The 20721-nt window shown below is 36.4% G+C and overlaps 1 protein-coding gene across 1 annotated transcript; it reads right to left on the reverse strand.

Moving 5' to 3' along the window:
• Positions 1–65: 65 nt before the first annotated feature.
• RGS21 (regulator of G protein signaling 21) lies at positions 66–20211 on the reverse strand (the record flags this gene model as incomplete). The annotated part of the gene is made up of 3 exons (XM_080699477.1): positions 20142–20211; positions 16382–16548; positions 66–269 (listed from the first exon to the last, which is right to left on the reverse strand). The coding sequence occupies exons 1-3, from the start codon at positions 20182–20184 to the stop codon at positions 66–68; spliced, it is 414 nt and encodes a 137-aa protein (XP_080555603.1). The 5' UTR covers positions 20185–20211.
• Positions 20212–20721: the final 510 nt, after the last annotated feature.

The following is a 20721-nucleotide window of genomic DNA, read 5'->3' on the forward strand; positions in this document are numbered from 1 at the left end:
ATTGTATACATATATTTAAAACATTTTAGCCTCAAAGTATAGTGATTAGTTTATCATTTCCCTTTTCACAAGAAAGGGAGCCATTTTTTATGATTTCCAACCTGTTGACGATTTACCAGTTTCTTATAAATCTCTGATTTTAGAAATCGAGGAAAAGAATCCTTGGCCATGAGACTATAGATTAATTTTTGAGCCTCATCAAAACATTTGAGAGTCGGGTCAGCGATATTCTTTGAGATGAGGTCCCTGGTACTGAAGTCAATGTTAATCTGTGGAAAATAAGTTGCACAGTATTACATTAGTTTAATTAAAGAATACATAGTTTGTACAAATGGTAGATACACACACTATTTGAATTTTTTTCCCCAACGCAAAGCTAATCTGATACCAAACAGCAGAAGTGTCATGCGTTCATTTTCTGGAATTCAGAGCACATGGCTTGGTTGAATTACTTCCCTAGCTGGAGGGGGGTAGTATTGATAGGGAGCCAAGGAAAAGCCTGATTTGGAGATAAAATAAAAGGCAAAGTGAAAAAGCAAACAAGAGGCTTTCTGGTTTTAAATTTCTTTCCCTACTTACCTCTTCTTTTTTATGACTTTGACCCAAATTCATAAAATGTACTTATGTGGGTAGAACTTGAACTAGAATTTACTAGGTTGACTCGTGTCCTTTCCATTGTTGGTGACTCCACTGGTTCTGCCCACAGCATTGCTTTTCCTTTGAATTTTTTATTTCTTTTTGCTTTTCAGTATGAACCAAATAACACTTCATCTTCACTGACTCTCACACCTTCCATAGAAGGATGTGTGTGTGTGTTTGTGTGTATGTGCATGTGTATACATAAATATATGAAGCAAATTCTGTGTACACACATACACACACACTCCTTGTCCCCTTACACTATCATATCCAAGAGAAATCTGTTATATTAAAAAACACAATTCACTTGCAAATTTTGAAAATGACCTAACTCTTGTGAAGATATTTTTCTATCTGTACGGAGTACTGGATCTATTTTTAGAAGCAGACATTTAAAAACTATAATAATTAACCTAAACTAAAAATATTCACCAGGGACAAAAGAGATTTGAATCTTAAAATCAAAAGCTTCTAAAATTTAGGTCCTCTATCTTACTTATCTTTCTGTTTCCTAGTACTTAGTAAACTTTCTACGACTTAGTAGAAAATCAATAAATATTTGTTGAATAGAATGAAAACAGGTCTTGGACAAAGTGGAAATGATGATATAAACACTAGAGTTTTGGAGTTTGGCAAAAAAAAAAAAAGACTATAAATGACCGTTTATGTTGCATTGAAATGAAATTAAAGAATGGGCAGAAAGAACTGCAACCAATTTCCCTCCCAGCTACTGACTTGCTATCTGTATGAGTGAGGCCAGTTCTATAATTTCCTTTCATCTTTGATTTTCATTGTATAATGGAAAATAGTAATAGCAACAATCTTAAAGTATGTTAAGGATTGTCAGGTGCTGTGATGTAAACCTGTAATCCTCGGTCTTAGGAGGCAGAGACAGGAGAATCCCAGGTTGGAGGTGAGTGAGAGGTAATGAGTGAGATCTCAGTTCAAAATAAAAAGTAAAAGCTGTGCATGGTGGTGCACGCTTGTAATCCCAGTACTTGGAGGCTGAGACAAGAGGATCCTGGTTTGCTGCAAGCCTCACCTACTTAGTGAGGCTCTCCACAACTTAGTGAGACCCTGTTTCAAAATAAAGAGTTAAAAATCGGTTTGGGGGTGTAGCTCGGAGGTAGAATGCCCCTGAATTCAATCTCCAGCACCACACAAACAACAACAACAAAAAATTAAAAAGAAAACATTGGGGGTGTAGCTCAGAGGTAGACTGCCCCTGGGTCAAATCCCTAGTACCACAGGAGGCACACACAAAAAAATAAAAACCAAAAAATAAAAACAACAACAAGAAAAAAAACCATTACAATAAAAACAATGAGTAATGTCAAACCATTTTAATCTTGTTATTCTAGGAGGAAGAAGAAAGAAAAAATTAATTACATAAAGTCATTAGAGGTCCATGATTTGTTCATATATATTTTCTTCTTTTTTAACAATTTTAGAGAATTACTGGTCCCAGAATGCATCTCTATTTTTATTCCTTTGATAACCTTTTAAGGAACTTGATCAAAATACTGGTTAAATATGATAAGTGCCAGTAACTTAAAGGCCTCAAAACCAAATAAATTGCTCCTTCTTAATTCAATTTCTCAAAGTGAAAGACTTTGAGATAATTTTCAAATCTGTTCTGGAATACTTAGGAACTTAGTGGCTTGGCATGAATAACCTAAATATTTCTGATCTGCTTCTTCATTTTTAATATAGGGATATCAGATGATAAGAGAACTAAAATGAGATATTTATCGATATCAGAAGTTTATTTGTATGTGTTTGTGTGTGTGTATGTGTGTGTGTGTGTGGTACTAGGATTGAACCGGGGTGAGAGTTCTACCACTGAACTACTTGCCCTTTTTATGTTTTTAAATTTTGAAACAGGGACTCATTAAGTTGCTGAAGCTGGCCTTAAACTTGTGATCCTCCGGTCTCAGCCGCCCATATACTGGGATCGCAGGTGTGCGTCACCACACCCTGCCTGCCACAAGTTATGAATGGTTCTTATGTGCTACACGCTGTCTATATTTGTGGAGAGACCATCAAGAACCAAATAAAGAGTATTGTTTTTATTTAAAGTTGCAGGATAAGAAGAGGGCAATTCCCTAAGAATCTAAGGATTAACATTTCTGGCAGAATAAAAAACACAGGAAAACTCTTGATAGGAGAAGGAATTTGGTATGTTCTGAAGAGTCACTGTGTCTGGAGGCTCTGACTGTCAGGAGTGAGCATGGAAGTCGTGTGCTGAGGTTGGAAGTAGAGTCGAGCCAGTTCTTGTAGTGCTTATGTGCTATGGAAAGGAATTCTCATTTTTCTACTGCTAGCAATAAGAAGATACAGAAGGGTCTTGGTCATAGTAGAGTGTAGCGCCTCCTTTATAGTGAAACTCAATGAGTAGTGCCTGTCTGTTATCAAGAACTTGCAGTGATTTTTAAACATCTGTTATATCCTGTTTTATATATGGAATTAATGATAATATATTTTCTCATGCCTTCATTTACATATTTAATTAATATTTTTGTTGTACTCTGGATTGAACACAGGTACATTCTACCTCTAACCAGTACGTCCAGAGCCCTTTTTATATTTTTATATTAAATAGGGTCTCCCTAGGTTACTGAGAGTTTTGCTAAGTTGCTGAGCCTGGTCTCACACCTGTGATCTTCTGTCTTAGCCTCCCAAGTACTGGGATCACTGGTGTGTACCACCATGGTTGGTATATTATTAAATTCTTTTTATACCATCATCTGTGAATCTGTGATTTACTTAATTTTATATCACCCTCGTGATAAATAGAGCAACTTAACATATTTCACACTCATTAGAGGGATTTTTATTAAGAGTAGGGCCAATGTGTGCCCGCTATACAGTGATGGCTTATCACCACCAATAACACCATCATCATAATCATCACCAGGACTGAATTCTGATAATAAATCCCCTCTTGTATTTGTTAAAAGTCCAAATCTCTGGTGTTGGCAATCATGACATTTACAATGCAGTCCTAACTTATCACCTCATTTTCTTCTAGGTCTATCCTGTATATCTTCTAAACTAGAAAATTCCTCTCAAATTTATTGTATTTTCTTGCTTGTCAGCATTTTTTATATCACCCTGGTCTAACTGAAAGTCACTCCTTTCTACCTAATCTTTCCCAAGTCTTTTTGTCCTGAGGCTAAATGAAAATAATGGCTATTTTGTGGAGTTTACTTGTGGATTTTAGTATTTTCTGACCTCTCAGGGGATTTTGGGTTTCTCAGGCAATATTTACATTTTTTGTATCCCTCCTTTCCTACCTTACATATTGTGAGAACTCATAAACACATGTTGTATAAATCAAGTAAAGAAATGGCTCTGGATTTGTTAGAAATAATTTTTTTTTTTTTTTTTTTTTTTTGCAGGGGTACTGGGGATTGAACCAGGAGTATTCTGTCACTGAGCTATACCCCCAAACCTTTTTATTTTTTAATTTTGAAACAGGTCTCACTAAGTTGCTGAAGCTGACCTTGAACCTTGGATCTTCCTATCTCAGCCTTCCAAGTACTGGGCTTACAGGCATGTAACAGCACATGCACTAGCTCGATTTTTAAATTTTAAAGGGAACTATTCCATATCAACACAATCATGCTAATATAATTCTCGAAATGTATTCAGCTCTGTGCCTCTTACTTATTCCCTTCATTTTTTCTGATTTGTCTGTTTTCCTACCAAGTAACTGCTGACATCAGCTATTGGTATAAGTGATAAGATTGTTCCTGGGAGATAATCAGTCCTTGTATGAAGATGTGTCTTGGCAATTCAGCTTAATGTCAGTGACAAAATATCACACCCACATGCTTATACAAATGTCATTATATTTTCTCCAAATGGTTCAAGCTAGAAACATCGGAACCATCTCTGACACCTCATTTTCCTCTAATCTCTTACCCTGTGTGTTTAGAATTGTGCCTTTTGCTTTGTAATTTCATTCTTATTTCTCCATTCGAGGCTTTTACAACTAACCTCTTCCCTAAAGTATTGAATGTATCCCTTCTCTGATACTTCTCCTTACATCTTTTTCAGCTAAACACTGTGGACAGTTTTGCTCTATCAATTTCACCCAAATATTACTTTTTATCATATGAATATTTAGCTGAAGACCCATGATTTTCTATGACATAAAATGTAAATAACTTACCCTGGCATTCGAGATTTCTCATACCCTATTTTCGGTTTGTTTCAAACCAACACCTCCTTGTCCCTGGTGGTCCCTCTTGGCTCAAAATGAGTTTTTCAGCCAAAACATTTGTTCATGATGTTTTACCCTTAAATTTTCTCTGCTCCACAACTGTATCCTATTTAGATTCTCCCTGAGATTCAACATACGTCTAATATCTAACAAGAACTCATTTGGATTATAGAAGAAGAGTCACTCTAACTTTCTTGTCATTATATGTAATCTTGACTTAAAAATCTTAAGAAATTTAATTTCATGCTTAAACATGTTTGGATATAAAACCTTATGTTAATATTAAGCATTTAATTAGATTATCAGAGAAAAGATTTGTCATTACAAAGCAATTCAATATTCAATAGTTTATGAGATAAAGTGAACTTGTCTCTCGTTTACTTTACATGCCCTATTTCTTTTACTAACTGCATATTCTCCGATCTCTCAAAAACATGAGCTGAATGTGATTTTATTCTACCTGTTCTTTTCCAAATCTTTTTTTTTCTAGGTTTGTTATTGTTTTAACGAGTCTGGTTTTTTTTTTTTTTTCTGATGGAAAAATATCTTGAACAAAGGCATCAGCTCTAAAATAGTCACAAAGATATTTAAGGATGATTTTAAATGAGAAATAAAAAGCATTTAAATTGAACATTAATAAATATGTGTTAAGTCTTCACATGTCTCCTTTCTGTTAAATATATTACATATATAGCTATAACATGATTATGATCAGTATCCCCATTTGAGGTATTAAAAAGGCTAACAAATCTGAAAGCCAGTCATTTTATTTAGACTCTTCCTTGAATTCATTTATTTGGGTTGTTTATTGAACAGGTGCTTAGGAAATGTATCTGAAGATATAAAGATGATTAAGATTAAAATCAATCAAGAAATTGGCTGTGGTGGGACATCCTTGTAATCCCAGCACTTGGGAGGCTGAGACAGAAGGATCCCAGGTTATAAGCTAGCCTCAGCAATTTAGCAAGAAAATGTTTCCAAATTAAAAAAAAAAAAATTGGGCTAGAGGTGTGCTTGGAGGAAGAATGCCTCTGGATTCAACCCCCAGTACACCACACACACACACACACACACACACACACACACACACACACACAAAGTGATTCATTTTACTAAAGGGTCATTAGAAATTAATTCTGTTGACTCATGCAAATCAGTGTGCCTTGTCTTTTCTTCCTGAAAGAGACCTTGAAATTTCAGCAGCAGGGGAAACGAGGGCAGAAATTAGGATATGGCTATCTATTATTCGGAAGTTAGTTGCCCTGAGGCATGTCTATGACTGTATCATCAACTTTGCACTTGTCTCTACTTGGGCTTCTAGTGAGGTTTCACTGTGATGTACACGGATAAATGTCCACCCCGAGTAATTAGATAGATGAGATATTGAGCTTGAAATATACTGAAGGTGAGGACCTATCAGGAGGAGATCTTAGAATGGCAGACTTTATAACAATGTGTTCTAAGGCATCCCTGAGCTGCTCCGGAGCTAGAAAGATGCTTAGATTTAGCCAAGCACCCCAAACTATTAGGTTAGAGGTGTGCTTGGAAGTAGAATGCCTCTGAGTTCAACCCTCAGTAGCCTACACACACATAAAAAAGGAAGTGATTCATTTTACTAAAGATTCCTTAGAAGTTAATTCTGGGCTAAAGGTTATATCAGTTAGTGAGATAAACAAGAATACATGCACATACACACACACATATATATACACACACACACATATATATATATGCGCACAAGAATATATGTATATTTAATCATACATATGTATATTTATAGTGTGTGTATTTATATTTACATACATATATAATCAAAGAAGACTGATATATACCATATGTATTTGTATTCATATATATCTACTGAAAGAAATAATTTCTTGTATTTTGTTTGTTGGAGACTCTTTAATTTCAAGGACTTTAAGAAACATAATATTTTATTTGCCTTTTTTTTCTAAAGGGCATGAATTAGCTCTGATATCTGAGACCAGTACGCTGTCACTCTCAGAAAACAAGAAACAGGATTGTGGTTCCTATGAAATGACAGCCGAGATGTCATCGCAGCTCTTTAGAGCCTTTAAAATCCTGTCAACTTTGGAAAGGCCTCGACAGAGGTGACGTTGACAACAATCTGTCGCATTCAAAGTGACTGCTTTCTGGATGATGTTTGCGGTAGCTGTTTAAAAACAATGTTATTATAAAGACCCAGAATATTTTAATACTCATGCAGTTTTGTTAACTGAACACTCTGCAAGCCAGATTCCCTTTTTCTACAACAGCAGTTTTAAGCCCTTTTGGTTTTCAACAAATGACTACGGCAGGAAGAATCCACCCTACAGTGTACCTGCTGGCTCTCTCGTGACCCTAAACTGTATTTATATATTTTTACATAATTTGAATGGAAAGTTTTTAGTTGTGCTCTCACATTCAAATTAGTTTTTCCTCCTTTAGAATGTGTGCTGTAGCAGGAGACTGTCGTTATGCAAAGGATGCGGGACAGCCTAAGTGACGGGCCTTGCAGAAATGGAGCCCGCAGAGTTATCAGAACTCATTCACAGCAGAGCTTAAGAATTACTATTCAAATCAAAGTTGCCTATAATCGTGCTTGGGGTCAACCAATTTCATGGAATTATCACTAATGCTTCTAGTATTACTTCATTTCTGATGTCATGGAAGGCAAATAAATATCCTGAACCATATTCCTAGAGGTCACTGTTAGAGATAAAAATCACGGTTTGTAATAACGAAAAAAAAATCCATTCCTGCACAAGACTGTTACCATTGATTTTGATAACAATTGGGAGATAACACTAGTAACTTAGGTGGGGTAAGAAAAATAAAAGAAATGGAACTTCAAAGCACCTTTATTAATTAGACAAGAAGTAGTCAAAGCAAAGATAGAAAGGAATGGAAACCAGATACCTCTTCAATGTCTGTGGCAATAAAGGAAATTATAATGTGTACAGAGAGCGAAAAATAGGTGTCTCAAAGCTACAGCTTGGCTGGAGCAGCTGAAAGGGAATCATATCAACTGGATTCTCTCCCCAGCTCAATATGCTAGTTCTAGGTTGAGTGGTACAGGTACATAGGGAAGTTTAAGAAGCTTTTTAATTTTGATACAAAATGCAGAAGTCTTTAAAAAAAATCTCTTTCCTTACGCTGGGCGTGGTGGTGCGTGCTTGAAATCCCAGCTTTCGGGAAGCTGAGACAGGAGGATTGCGGTTCAAGGACAGCCTCACCTACTTAGCGAGGCCCTCTGCAACGTAGACCCTGTTTCAAAATAAAGAATAAAAAATAGGGCAGGGGGTGTAGCTTGGAGGTCGAATTCCCCTGAGTTCCATCTCCAGACCCGCAGAAAAACAAAAAACAAACAAAAAAAACCCCAACATTTTCCTTAAAAAACAAAAGATAGCTGGGCGTGGTGGCGCAGGTTTGTAATCCCTACGTTTGGGAGGCGGAGACAGGAGGATCACGCAGGTTCCAAGCCAGCCTTGCTGACTTAAGAGACCCTGTTTCCAAATAAAAATATAAAAAATAGGTGTCTGGGAGTGTAGTCCAGAAGTAGAAGGGTTTCCAGGAACCCCAGTACCAACAAAACAAAACAAAATAAAACAAACAAACAAAAGATAGTACAGATTATCAAAATAAATATTCTTGACACATATTTTTCCCTTCCTGATGTCATACTTGAATCTGGGCTTCATAGTCTGAAAAGTGATACAAATGAGATAGATAGAATGTGAGAAGATAAATAGGGTTTTATAAAAAGGAAGAGAGATTCTATGTTTCTTAATATTATGCTCCTGCCTTTAGAATCTGCCTCTAGTTCCTGGGTTACATCATAAAAAGAGAAAGCAATTTTTCAACCCTGGAACATGGACCGAAGACCTCTCACCCCCTAGATTCTACTGACTGCATTAGAATCATTGTACCTCTAAGCTTGGTTCTCTTTCTTCCTGAAACGTGTGGTTGTGATGATGCGGCCAGAGAGTCCATGCAAGAGCCCTGTGCTGCGGTGCTTACTGATCTTTTAAAGTTCTGCTTCTCTTTTCTTTTCTGTTCTCCCTTTTCCTCTTCCTCCTCCATCCTTTCTCTTTTATATTAAAGAGATCCTTTTATTTTTAAATGCAATAAATAAGAAGGCAGGAATATTTGGGATCCAGAAGGTACTGAGCTTTCTTCAGTCTTGGACTGGTCTTCCAGACACTAGCTAGTGTTTGCTGCACTCTTCTTCCTCCTCTTCTATCTTTCTCTCTTTCTGTCCTGTCTTATTTCTGTCTATAATCAGATTTCTATTATTTCTAGCTCACAGATCTATTCCCTCATCTACTAAACCTACTAAACGTGGGTTTCTCTGTTGCCCACTACCACCTCACTTTCCATTTTCCTTTCACAGTGCTCTTGAGAGCTTGCTTTCAATGGGATAGATGGTGTAAATAACACTGCACTGCATTAAATTGCTTTTATCTTAGCTTCACCAGCATAGTGCTTAGCAGATAGTAGATAAAGTAGCTATCAATTGATAAACAACTTCCTAAATAAGCAAAATCATGATACCTAAGGGTGATTCTATAGTTGAGGGTGAGCTGTTAGTCAGGGATAACTCGTGGGGCAGATAGAAGACTCATAATAACTTCAATACATCGAGGAAGTGGCATTTAAAATGCAAAGAAGAATATGAATGTAAAATAAAGAATACAAATTGTCATCAGCAGTGACAACAGGAAATGCTTCTAGATGTCTGTTTTCATAGGCTCATTTCTATCAACCATTCAAATATCTACTTCTCTCAAGACTCAGTTTCAAAGCTAGCCTTACGTTTTAAAAAAACCTTATCTTAAATTCTTTTTCACTGTTATTAATTGTTATATTCTTCCATATATAATACAAATAATATCATCTTTTTGTATGTAATATTTGTGACTTCGCCATTTTTCTAGTCTTCCAAATTTCATTTTTAACGCAAACAGATTGGAAGTTTCTTTTAAATCAAATTATAGTTCCCTCCTGTTTACTTACATTTGGCTATTAAGATCTCTCTAGTACTGCATATTGTGTTACACTTATGTGTTTATTATCGGTTTTCCAACCTAGATTGAGCTTCTTTTCCATGAAAAGATTTTTATCTTATAGAGAGGTGAACATTAGTTATAGATGGTCAATAAAATATTAATCAATATATAACATCATGTTGCATTAAAAATTAAATGAATTCAATGAATATTAGAAAGTATCCTAATACAAATTTGTTAAACTATCTTCTTTTTGATTAAAATTTCTTCTTTGTTTAGAAGTTATTGTGTCATTACATTTAATAAATCTTAGAATTAAATATTTTATACATTTTTATTTTATACATTTTAGAAACTACTATTGTATATAATTACATGCAATTATATGTAATGTATATTTCTATATTGGTGATAATATGAATTTGAATTTTTACATATATATTATTTTAATGCTACAGATATATTAATGGATTGAACCCAGGACCTGTGTGTGCATTCTAAGTACTTTCTCTACTACTGAGCCAGACCCCAGCCCCTAAATTTATAAAAGTTTTAAACATTAAATGTTTATATGGTATGATTTGACATTATTTTCTACTCTTAAAATATGACAACCAAGATAAACAATATTCCTTTAATAACATATTTTCCATTCCCTTATGATCAATTTTCTTTTCAGTTTAAAAGAACAAGGATAGCCGGGTATGGTGGCGCACGTTTGTAATCCCTGCGCTTGGGAGGTGGAGACAGGAGGATCCTGCAGGTTCGAAGCCAGCCGTGCTGGCTTAAGAGACCCTGTTTCCAAACAAAAATATAAAAATAGGTCTGGGAGTGTAGCCTGAAGGGTTTCCAGGAACCCCAGTACACCACACACACACACACACACACACACACACACACACACACACACACAAAAGAACAAGGACATAAATACATTATAAATACTTAAAATATGCCAATGTCATATGTGAATATGAAAATAGTATTTTAATTTTTCTAAGATAAAAATGTTCTCATAACCAGCTTATTCTATTTTCTTGAAAACTTCCAAATCTTATAATATTAGTGTTCCCAACCGAAGGGAGAATGAGTAGAAGTATAAGAATTATTTTTTTCTTTGCAACTCTCAGGTTCTTACTATGTTCAGAATGGGAAAACTTAAAGAAATATATTACTATCTAACAGTTTTCCCATTTTCTAGTCACTTAGTCAAAATACCTGGGCCACAGTTATTTCTTTTCTTCCTTGCAATATTTTCACCTGAATCCATTAAGGTAAAGTTCATTCAGCAAATTGCTCTTTTATCTGAACTTGTTTTATTAACGTGCTTTTATAATTTGTGTTCACATTTATACTTTTGTTAACTCATTCTACATTTGCTTGTCATTAATTGTTTGTAGGCAATGGTTAACGGTTACTCGATTTAACTTCATTATTGGTTACTGGGAGTTGAACTCGGGCATTCTGGGAGCTACACTCCTAACATGTATTATTTTTTATTTTGAAACAGATTCTCTCTCAGTTGTTGAGGGTCTTGCTAAGCTGCTGAGGCTGGCTGCGAACCTGTGATTCTCCTTGCCTCAGCCTCCGGAGCACTGGGATTACAGGCACCATTGTGCCCAGCTCTGGTGGTTGTTTTTAATTTTATAAATTTTAATAGCAAGCCGGCAAAGACAGGAGGATCACGCAAGATCGAAGCCATCCTCGCTGGCTTAAGAGACCCTGTTTCCAAATAAAAATATAAAATAGGTCTGGGAGTGTAGGCTGGAGGTAGAAGGGTTCCATCCCCAGTAACACACACACACACACACACACACACACACACACACACACACACACACGATCTCAATAGCACATATAAGGAATTTAAAGAAGAAATTTTAAACTAAAATTTCTTAAAACTATTTTGTATGATACCAATCTTGAACATATCTCATTTATATCCTCATCTTTTCTATGTAGACATATTATATTATTATGCTTTTTTAATGAGGAAGCTGAGACTCCGGAATATAGTTTACAAGATTCTACAAGTGAGGCCCAAGGATTTTTTCCTAGGACGAGGGTCGTTAAGCAGGAGATTTTATGCTATAGCACGTGAATTCCTTATTAGTATAGGAACCAGGGAGAAGGTGATGCAATGAAGGAGAATGTATAAAACAGTTGAAATTATTATCATCTCTCACAGAGACTTCGGAAAATTCAGTTTTCACATGTATGCAGTTTTTGTCCATGAAGACAGAAAACTGACACCATTAGGAACATCAATTCATAGACAAGGATCATTCAGACAGTAGAGTGTAATTGTAAATTTTTGATTTTAATAAAATGATTGAGTTGAGCTAGCAGCTGTGCATGGTGGCAAACGCATGTAAATCTCAGTATTTGAGAGGCTGAAACAGGAGGATCAAAGTTCACAGCCAGCCTTAGTAACTTCAATAACAACTTTTGGTCCAATCTCCAATACAAAAATATTTAAATTAAATTATGCCAGAAATTTTAGAGATAGAGGAAAAAATTTATATAAGAATTTGAAAGAAAGTAAATGGGATTTCAAAGACCGTCGGATATGGGTCCCATGACTTTGTCATTGTTTTCTTTTTTCTTGTTTGCTTATTTGTTTTGTGCTGGACATTGAAGCCAGGGGCATTCTACATCTAGGCTATTGCTCCTGCCCTCTTTCAGCCCTTTTTATTTTGAAAAACGGACTCACTAAGTTTGTGAGACTGGCTTTGAACCTATGATCCTCCTGTCTCAGCTTCCCAAGTACTTGGCTTACAAGCATGCACCATCATACCTGGCTTATCATATCCTTTATTTTAGAATCTTCAAACAAGGAATTTAGTTATGATTTAGGTTCTTTATAAGAGTCAATTATGTAACAACAGTTGAATATAGAAAAATGGAGACTATTATATGAATCTCATCTTAATCTACTTATAAAAAGCATTGCATTTTCTAATCGACATACCAAATATATTGCCTAGTCAAGTCTGCCTATTAGATAAATCTAGACTATTTCCATGATCCACTGCTGCCCACTTAGCCAAACTCATCCCCATTTCTCTGTGCACATTAGCAATATCAAAATACAATTTCTGCAAAACGCTAGCAAGCTTTATACCTCGGTACTAAATTAATGAGCTCTCAGTCTGAAATAACCATTCTTCATTTGGTCTCTTCATGAATTGCGACTTATTTTCATGACCTTCCCTTTTCGTGTGTGACCCACCCTGTAAATGCTCTTTAGCTCTCTAGGTAGATTTAATCACTTTCCATTGTGCTAATAATGGACTTTAAATGTGGTTTTATTATCAGACAGTCTATTGTGTATTTGTCTGCTTTTATTATATGTCAATCTCTCTTATTCTGTGACTTCATTTTGGGAACAGACACTCAGCAATCATATTGATGAATAAAAATACTGACGGCTGTATTACATTTAACATGTAACTGATGGACTATAGATAAATAGTCTGCAATTTGAAAACTGCAATTGGTATAAAATATAATAAGCGAATTCCCTTTAGTAGTTTGAACTGGAAACAATGAATACTAAGTAAAGGAAAAGAGTTAATTATGTTTATATGTATATGTGCATTTTTAATCAATAAATTTGGCACATTTAATGAAAATAGTATATTTTAGAGATACTTGGAAAAGACTTAAAAATCAGTCAAATTTAATTTTATTATTATTATTAACATTATCATCATTCTTAATTAAGGTACTAGGAATTGAACTACAATGCCTCTGAACTGCAGTCCCAGCCCTTTTTATTTTTTATTTTGAAACAGGGTCTCGGTATGCTACTGAGAGTCTTACTATGATCCTCCTGACTCATCCTCCCAATGGGATTATGGGTGTGTATCACCATACCTGGCTAATTATATTTTATTTAACCAAAATTTATTAGATGAGTAAACTACAAAAAGCTAGAAAAATAATAACTATACTATTTAGTTGAATTATGACTGTATATACCAATTTTGGAAAAAGGGTTAGGTAAATAAAATGTCAAAATTGATAATTAAGCTGGGCATTGTGGGGCACCCTTGTCATCCCAGCATTTGGGAGGCTGAGACCGGAGGATCGTGGTTCGTGGACAGATTCAGCTACTTAGTGAGGCCCTCTGCAACTCAGTGAGACCCGGTTTCAAAATAAAGAGTAAAAAATAGGGCAGGGGGTATAGCTCGGAGGTCAAATGCCCCTGGGTTCCATCCCCAGATCCGCCAAAAAAAAAAAAAAAGGATAATTTTATAACTTTGAGTGCAGCTGTAACTAAAAAAAATTTTCTTATTAGAAATTTTTTTTCATACTCAATATTTGATAATGTTCTCTTAAAGCAAACACTGTTAATTAGGTGGATGCATTAAAAAACCGATTAAATGAATTCATAAATAAGAAAAAAAAAAACACCTGGCTTTCAAACCAGTATCATAATAACAAGGATATCTTCAGGTTTGATTTCAAAGCCTTCTAGAGAATGGCACATTAATCAATTTGACAAATCTTACATACTACATTTTCAATTTCACAGAATTATTTATTGGTTCTCAGATAGTGACTTGCAAATGGATGTTGCAGTAACCTCACAGGAGAAAGTTCCTTTCCCCCTCTGAACTCCGCCATGTTTCCAGGTGTGTATCTGTTAATTCCACCTGAGACTAATACCTGCTGCAGCAATTAATGGGCACTGAGAACTTGACCTCCTCTGATTGGTCACTTTATGTCCCAGGTTTTATGAATGTGTTTGCGTGTTGTCTCGTCTGTCCTCTGTCCCCGAGTACAGTTATCTTCTCATACCACGAATCCTAATTTGTTGCCTAAAAATATATTGCTGTCACCAGTAAAGGTTTCAATTAGTATTTTACCCCTGTAGGAAAAGTGACCTAGTCTGAACTGATGCGTGGTGTGGCCATTTAATCCCGCTTCCCCTGTAATGAGTACTGCGGATGAAGCCCTTGGCTGAGCTGGGTGAGGGGGTGCACGCCTATCATCCCGGAACTTGGGAGGCTGTGACAGGGATGGCAGCCACTTAGTGAGGCTCTCAGAAACTTACTGAGACTCCTTTTCCAAATAAAAATTAAAATAAGTCTGGGGTGTAGCCCAGAGGTAGAAAGCTTGTGGGTTTCATTCCTAGTACCACACACATACACCAAAATAATAAATAAATAAATAAATAAATCACTTTGCTTAGATTGCATTTGGCAAGGAATCTAAATCAGTTTTAAAGTATCAGTTGCTTGAACTTTACAGTTAATATTAAAAAAGAATATGGATATGTTCAGTTATAGTGTTTATGCAGGAAATGAACTCAAATCTAAATGAGATATTCTGCACATCACATAGAACACTTTTGTGGTCTCTGAGTAATCATTTCAGATTTCTCCCTAAGGCCCTTTATATTTTCCTGATCTTTATGTAACACAGGAGAGTCTTGATCCCTGGATACAATGCCTCACGTCTTTGGCTGATTTTCACTCTCAAAGAAATGAAGGTGCTGGGTGTGGTAGTACTCACTGGTAATCCCAGTACTTGGGAGGCTGAGACAGGAGAATCACAGGTTTGAGACCAGCCTCAGCAATTTAATGAGAACCTCAGCAACTTAATGAGACCCTGCTAAAAAAAAATAAAATAAAATAGGGCTTAAGGTATAGCTCAGAAGCAGAATGCTTCCGGCTTCAATCCTGGAACCCTCTTTTCAAAAAGAAAAAAGAGAAAAAAGAAAAGAAAAGAAAAAGAAAAGAAAAAGAAAAAAAGAAAGGAAGGAGGTAAGAAAATGTCATATTGAAAAGTAAGACATTATTACATGCCATAAAGTAGATTTCTAAGATATCAAAATAATATTACATTATTGGTTAGTGAGTAGTTTTTTTCTATGTATATATTAAAAAGAGAAGAAAACAACAACAAAATACTGTGCCACACTGGGCTTGCTTAACTCCAAGGTTTACGAAAGATAAATAAACTGACTTAAAAATCCAGCAGCAGAGCCGGGCGTGGTGGCGCACGCTTGTAATCCCAGCATCCGGGAGGCTGAGACAGGAGGATCGCGGTTCGCGGGCAGCCTCAGCTACTTAGCGAGGCCCTCTGCAACTCAGTGAGACCCAGTTTCAAAATACAGAATACAAAATAGGTCAGCGGGTGTAGCTCGAAGGTTGAATGCCCCTGCGTTCTATCCCTAGACATGCGCGCGCACACACACACACACACACACACACACACACACACACACACACGATAGCATTTTACAATAGGCTTTCTGTCAGCCTGTATAACTTGAGATATTGGACATTATTTTTCAAGAATTTGCATAAGGTGTCACAGAGACAGTAATACTGTTACTTTTAGTTAGTGACTTTTGCTCAAGGTTTCTGACATTTTCAATTTGCATGCACTGCCCTGATTGGATCACTCGTTAGGTGGATTTATCTAGCCTGTTTCTAATTGGAGCAGATCTGTTACAGGAAAAAGCCTCCTGGTCCTGCGGGCCTTGACTCACCTCTTTAGGGGCATCAGCTACAATGAATTCAGAATAAATCATCTTGGCTTTGGAAGCAATTTTTTCTGCATTTTCTGTTTTCTTGAAGTCTTCACAGGCGAGCCAGAATTCCACATTTTCTTCACTAAACTCTGATTTTAGAAATGTTCGAAAAGCATCTAGACCAGCTATAAAATGTATAAGAAAAACGTGTATATTATGCAAAGCAGTCATGTGACCAAAATGAGTACAGTGTATAGCGTGAGCATTTACTGAGTATTTAGTGACGCATTTTATCATCTCACTTAATATAACATTTGAATGTGTCCCACTTTAGAACACATCATTTTTCATCTGCAGTCATAAATAAATATTCATATCTGTATTTCTTAAATCAACTCCAGTAACAAAGAAATCTTTGCTTTTTCTTTCGAGTTAATAATATTCTAACTTTAGAGGATGGATGACTTTGTCGCTGTGATGGGGAAGCACAGTTTGATACTAAGGGACTGAATTCTGTTGGTTTGGGATTAACGCAAAAGAGGCAGTATTGCCAGGCGTGGTGGCGCAGGCTTGTAATCCCCGTGCTTGGGAGGCGGACACAGGAGGATGGCGTAGGTTCAAAGCCAGCCGCACTGGCTTAAGAGACCCTGTTTCCAAAAATAAAAATGTATTAAAAAATAGGTCTGGGAGTGTAGCCCGGAGGTACAGGAACCCCAGTACCACCAAATAAATAAATAAATAAATAAATAAATAAATAAATAAATAAAATAAATAAAAAAGAACCTGTTTCCAAATAAAATAATATAAAATAGTCCTGGGAGTATAGCCCGAAGGGTTTCCAGGAACTCCAGTACCAAAACCAAAAAGAAAAAAAAAGGCAATATTGACCTTATAAGTTTGGGGTGAATCTATTGGATCTGATGGAATATATTAATCTTTAAACCAAGAAAGTAACTGGCAAGGTATTTGGTGTGAGTGCTTCTTTTCCCCTTTAATTAGTGACAGGTAATTTTAATTCCATGATGCACTGGGGAACTCTCCCCACTGTTGCCTTGCTGTTGCGTATGCATGACATCTAAGCCTCCTGTTGTCCCTCGAGGCAGCTGTGCATGGGGTTCTCTTGTTTCCTGGTATTTTCCAGACCTTGGTATTTTTTGGCTACTTTAGACTACTGACTGCAAGTGGGTACACTAACTTGTAGTCTTATTTCCTTTGACTTGACTAGTATGTGTATTTTTAAAAAAATTAACAACCATATCAGGGCTTACAATCTCTGATTCCTTACACATTTCATCTCACCCCTTATCTTACCTTTGACCAAGTATATATCTCTCTTTCTTGCTCCTACAGACATTTAAGTGTGGGGATGCCTGTTTACACCCTTCTTAGCTTTCCTCATCAAAATAAGCCCTGACGGGGTCCTCTTTGCTATACACAGAGCTCATTTGAGAAGGTAACTCTTGTTAAATATTTTAGGGTTGGGAATAGTTAAGAGTGCCTCTAAGTAGAAAGCAGGGTAGGAAAATCATCCCTTCCTTCCTTCCTCCCTCCCTCCTTTCTTTCTTTCTTTCTTTCTTTCTTTCTTTCTTTCTTTCTTCCATTCTTTCATTCTTTTATTCTTTCTTTCATTTTTTTGTGGTATTAGGAATGGGGGACCCAGGGACATTTTACCTCTGAACTGCATCCTCATTATTCCTGTTTTTTTTTTTTTTTTTGGTGGTACTGGGGATGGAACCCTTCTACCTCTGGGCTACATTCCCAGACCTATTTTATATTTTATTTGGAAACAGGGTCTCTTAAACCAGCGAGCCTGGCTTCGAACCTGCACAATCCTTCTGTCTCCGCCTCCCTAGCGCAGGGATTACAAGCATGCACCACCATGCCTGGCCTCATCCCTGGTTTTTATTGTTTATTTTGAAACAGTGTCACTGAGTTGCAAAGGGCCTCACCAAGTAGCTGAGGCTCTCTGCGAACTACAATCCTTGTCTCAGCCTCTCAAATGTTGGGATTATGAGCCTGTGCCACCGACCACAGCTCAGAAAGATTATATTTAGATTCCCTCTGCTGACTACACTAAGCCAGTAAATTAAGGTTACACTATTTATTTTCACCTTTTCCATTCTTCTGACTGTTGTACCTGTTTATAAATGAGGTGTTTTTTTTCTTTCTCTCTGTGTGTGTGTGTGTGTGTGTGTGTGTGTGTGTGTGTGTGTGTGTGTGTGTTACTGGGGATTGAGCTCAAGGGCACTTTTTCTCTGAGCTATACCCCCAGGCCTTTTTTGGGTTTTGCTAGCTAGGTTGCTGAAAATCTTGCTAAGTTGCTGAGGCTGTCTTCAAACTCGTTATCCTCCTCCTATCGGAACCTCCCAAGTACAGGGATTATGAGTATAGGCCACCACGTCTGGCATAAGTGAGACTTTATATTTCTCTGAGGAGGAAAACGTGCCTCAGGACTTTTGCCACTATGAGGAATTTGCCTTCCAAATCACTGGCTGTTTTCTCCCCCCTGCTGTGAGGGCCTTCTTTGCATGGAATCAAGGAAGCCTTTCCCTGAAAGTGGGCCAAGAGTTAATCCTTTGAGTTCCAAAGTGGGGAGATATAAATGTATAGAGATGTAGAAGATAGGAAAACTTGACCAGACAAAAAGAAAATAGAAGAAAGAGTTAATGGCAAGTGTTCTAGGTCAGTTTTTTATAGGTTGCTGCAGATAGGAAGAAGAAACAAAGTTTAGCAAGAGAAAATATGAAATGACTTCCTGGTACCGGATTAAAGCGTCTAAAAACACTGGATTAAAAATAGATTCAACATTTTTTAATTATGTGAAATAATGTTGAAATGGCAAGTCATTGCAAAAGGTTTCAGATACCAATTAAAATTCTCAGTAGAAAAACCGGAGGATGTGGATGCCATTAATATGTGAGGACTATGTAAAAATTCAATTAACTGTACCTCTCGTGCATTTAAAAATACATCCAAGAAGCTTCTGTGACACGAATTTTGGTTATAAATTTTTCTTAGGAACACTCAATTAAAATTTTCGCTGAATGTGAGCCAAACGATGATAGACTTGTGAGGTCTAAAGAGAATGTGTGCTAAGAGTTATTTTATAGGGAAGATAAGGTACCCTTTCATAATACTGAAAGGATAGTGTGGATTTGTGCCTGGCAGCATTTTATGTTTGTCACTAGGGTATAAGAAACTCTCTCCCTATGAGGATTATCTAAATGCAACCCAGAGAGATGGGACAGTTAGAATCAAGAAACTTATCATTATTTTCCCCTGCTCTTCAGTTTTAATGAAGGGCTACTCTGAATGAACAGTGTATTCTTTTGTCCTTGATTTGATTTTGCACACAGTAGAACAAAATCAACAACTTAAACAACTAAAATGGGGGCTAGTGACCTCTGACTTGGACACAGTAATTTTTTGACCTACTTTTCCGTTCTGTACATGCATTTTGAATGTTCAAAGATGTCAAGTGGTTTTAGAATAATATACCGCATACAATTAAATTCAGTGTCTGGGGGAAACTCTTCAGGATGGAATGGCTGCCTCTGTCAGACATTGCAGAGGGTGTAAAATGAAATAGGTCAGCAGTAGGGAGGGAAAACTGCTGGAAGGAAGGTCTATGCCCAGGACATGCAATGAATTCTCCAGTCACTAAAATAAAGACTAAAAAATAGGGCTGGGGCTGTGGGCCAGAGTTAGAATGCCCCTAGATTCCATCCCCATTACCGCAAAAACAAAAAACAAAAAATTAAAATGACTTGTCCCTTACCTTGGTTGGCTAAAAGTGTGTCCATATTTTCTGACCATGCCATTTCCTCTGTTGTTGGTGACCTGTAGAAACAACATCTGCCCTTGACAATAGCATTGTGATCTTTCTCTTCTATAACCTATAGTAATACTTAGCTATGTGTTTTTGTTGAATTATATTATTTAAATGAGCCTTATGCCATTAATCCAACAGCAAAAGGTCAATAAAAATTATATTATGTTTTCACAGTGGACAGCTATAACAACATGAAATAGGATGTAATTTGACATCAGCAAATTATTTATTAATCTAGCCAACAATGTTAATAGCTTTTGCAAATTCTTAAATTCTAATAAAGGCACCAGAGAGATACTGGTTCAGTGGAGCAACAGTGAGTTTCTTCTTAACTATGAATATATTAATTGTTAATTTATGTGGTGTTACTTTGGTCTATTCCTGAGAAGTTCTTCTGATAACAATGTTGATGAATGAACTATTTTCTGAGTTTTCACAGTATACAAATTATCCACTGACTAATTATTATGCATCTCAACATGTTCAAAAGAGTTTTAGGGATTTCTAGCCTATGTTGATATTAAAA

Source organism: Muscardinus avellanarius, assembly GCF_963383645.1.
Source record: "Muscardinus avellanarius genome assembly, chromosome: 7".
Lineage (NCBI taxonomy): Eukaryota > Metazoa > Chordata > Mammalia > Rodentia > Gliridae > Muscardinus > Muscardinus avellanarius.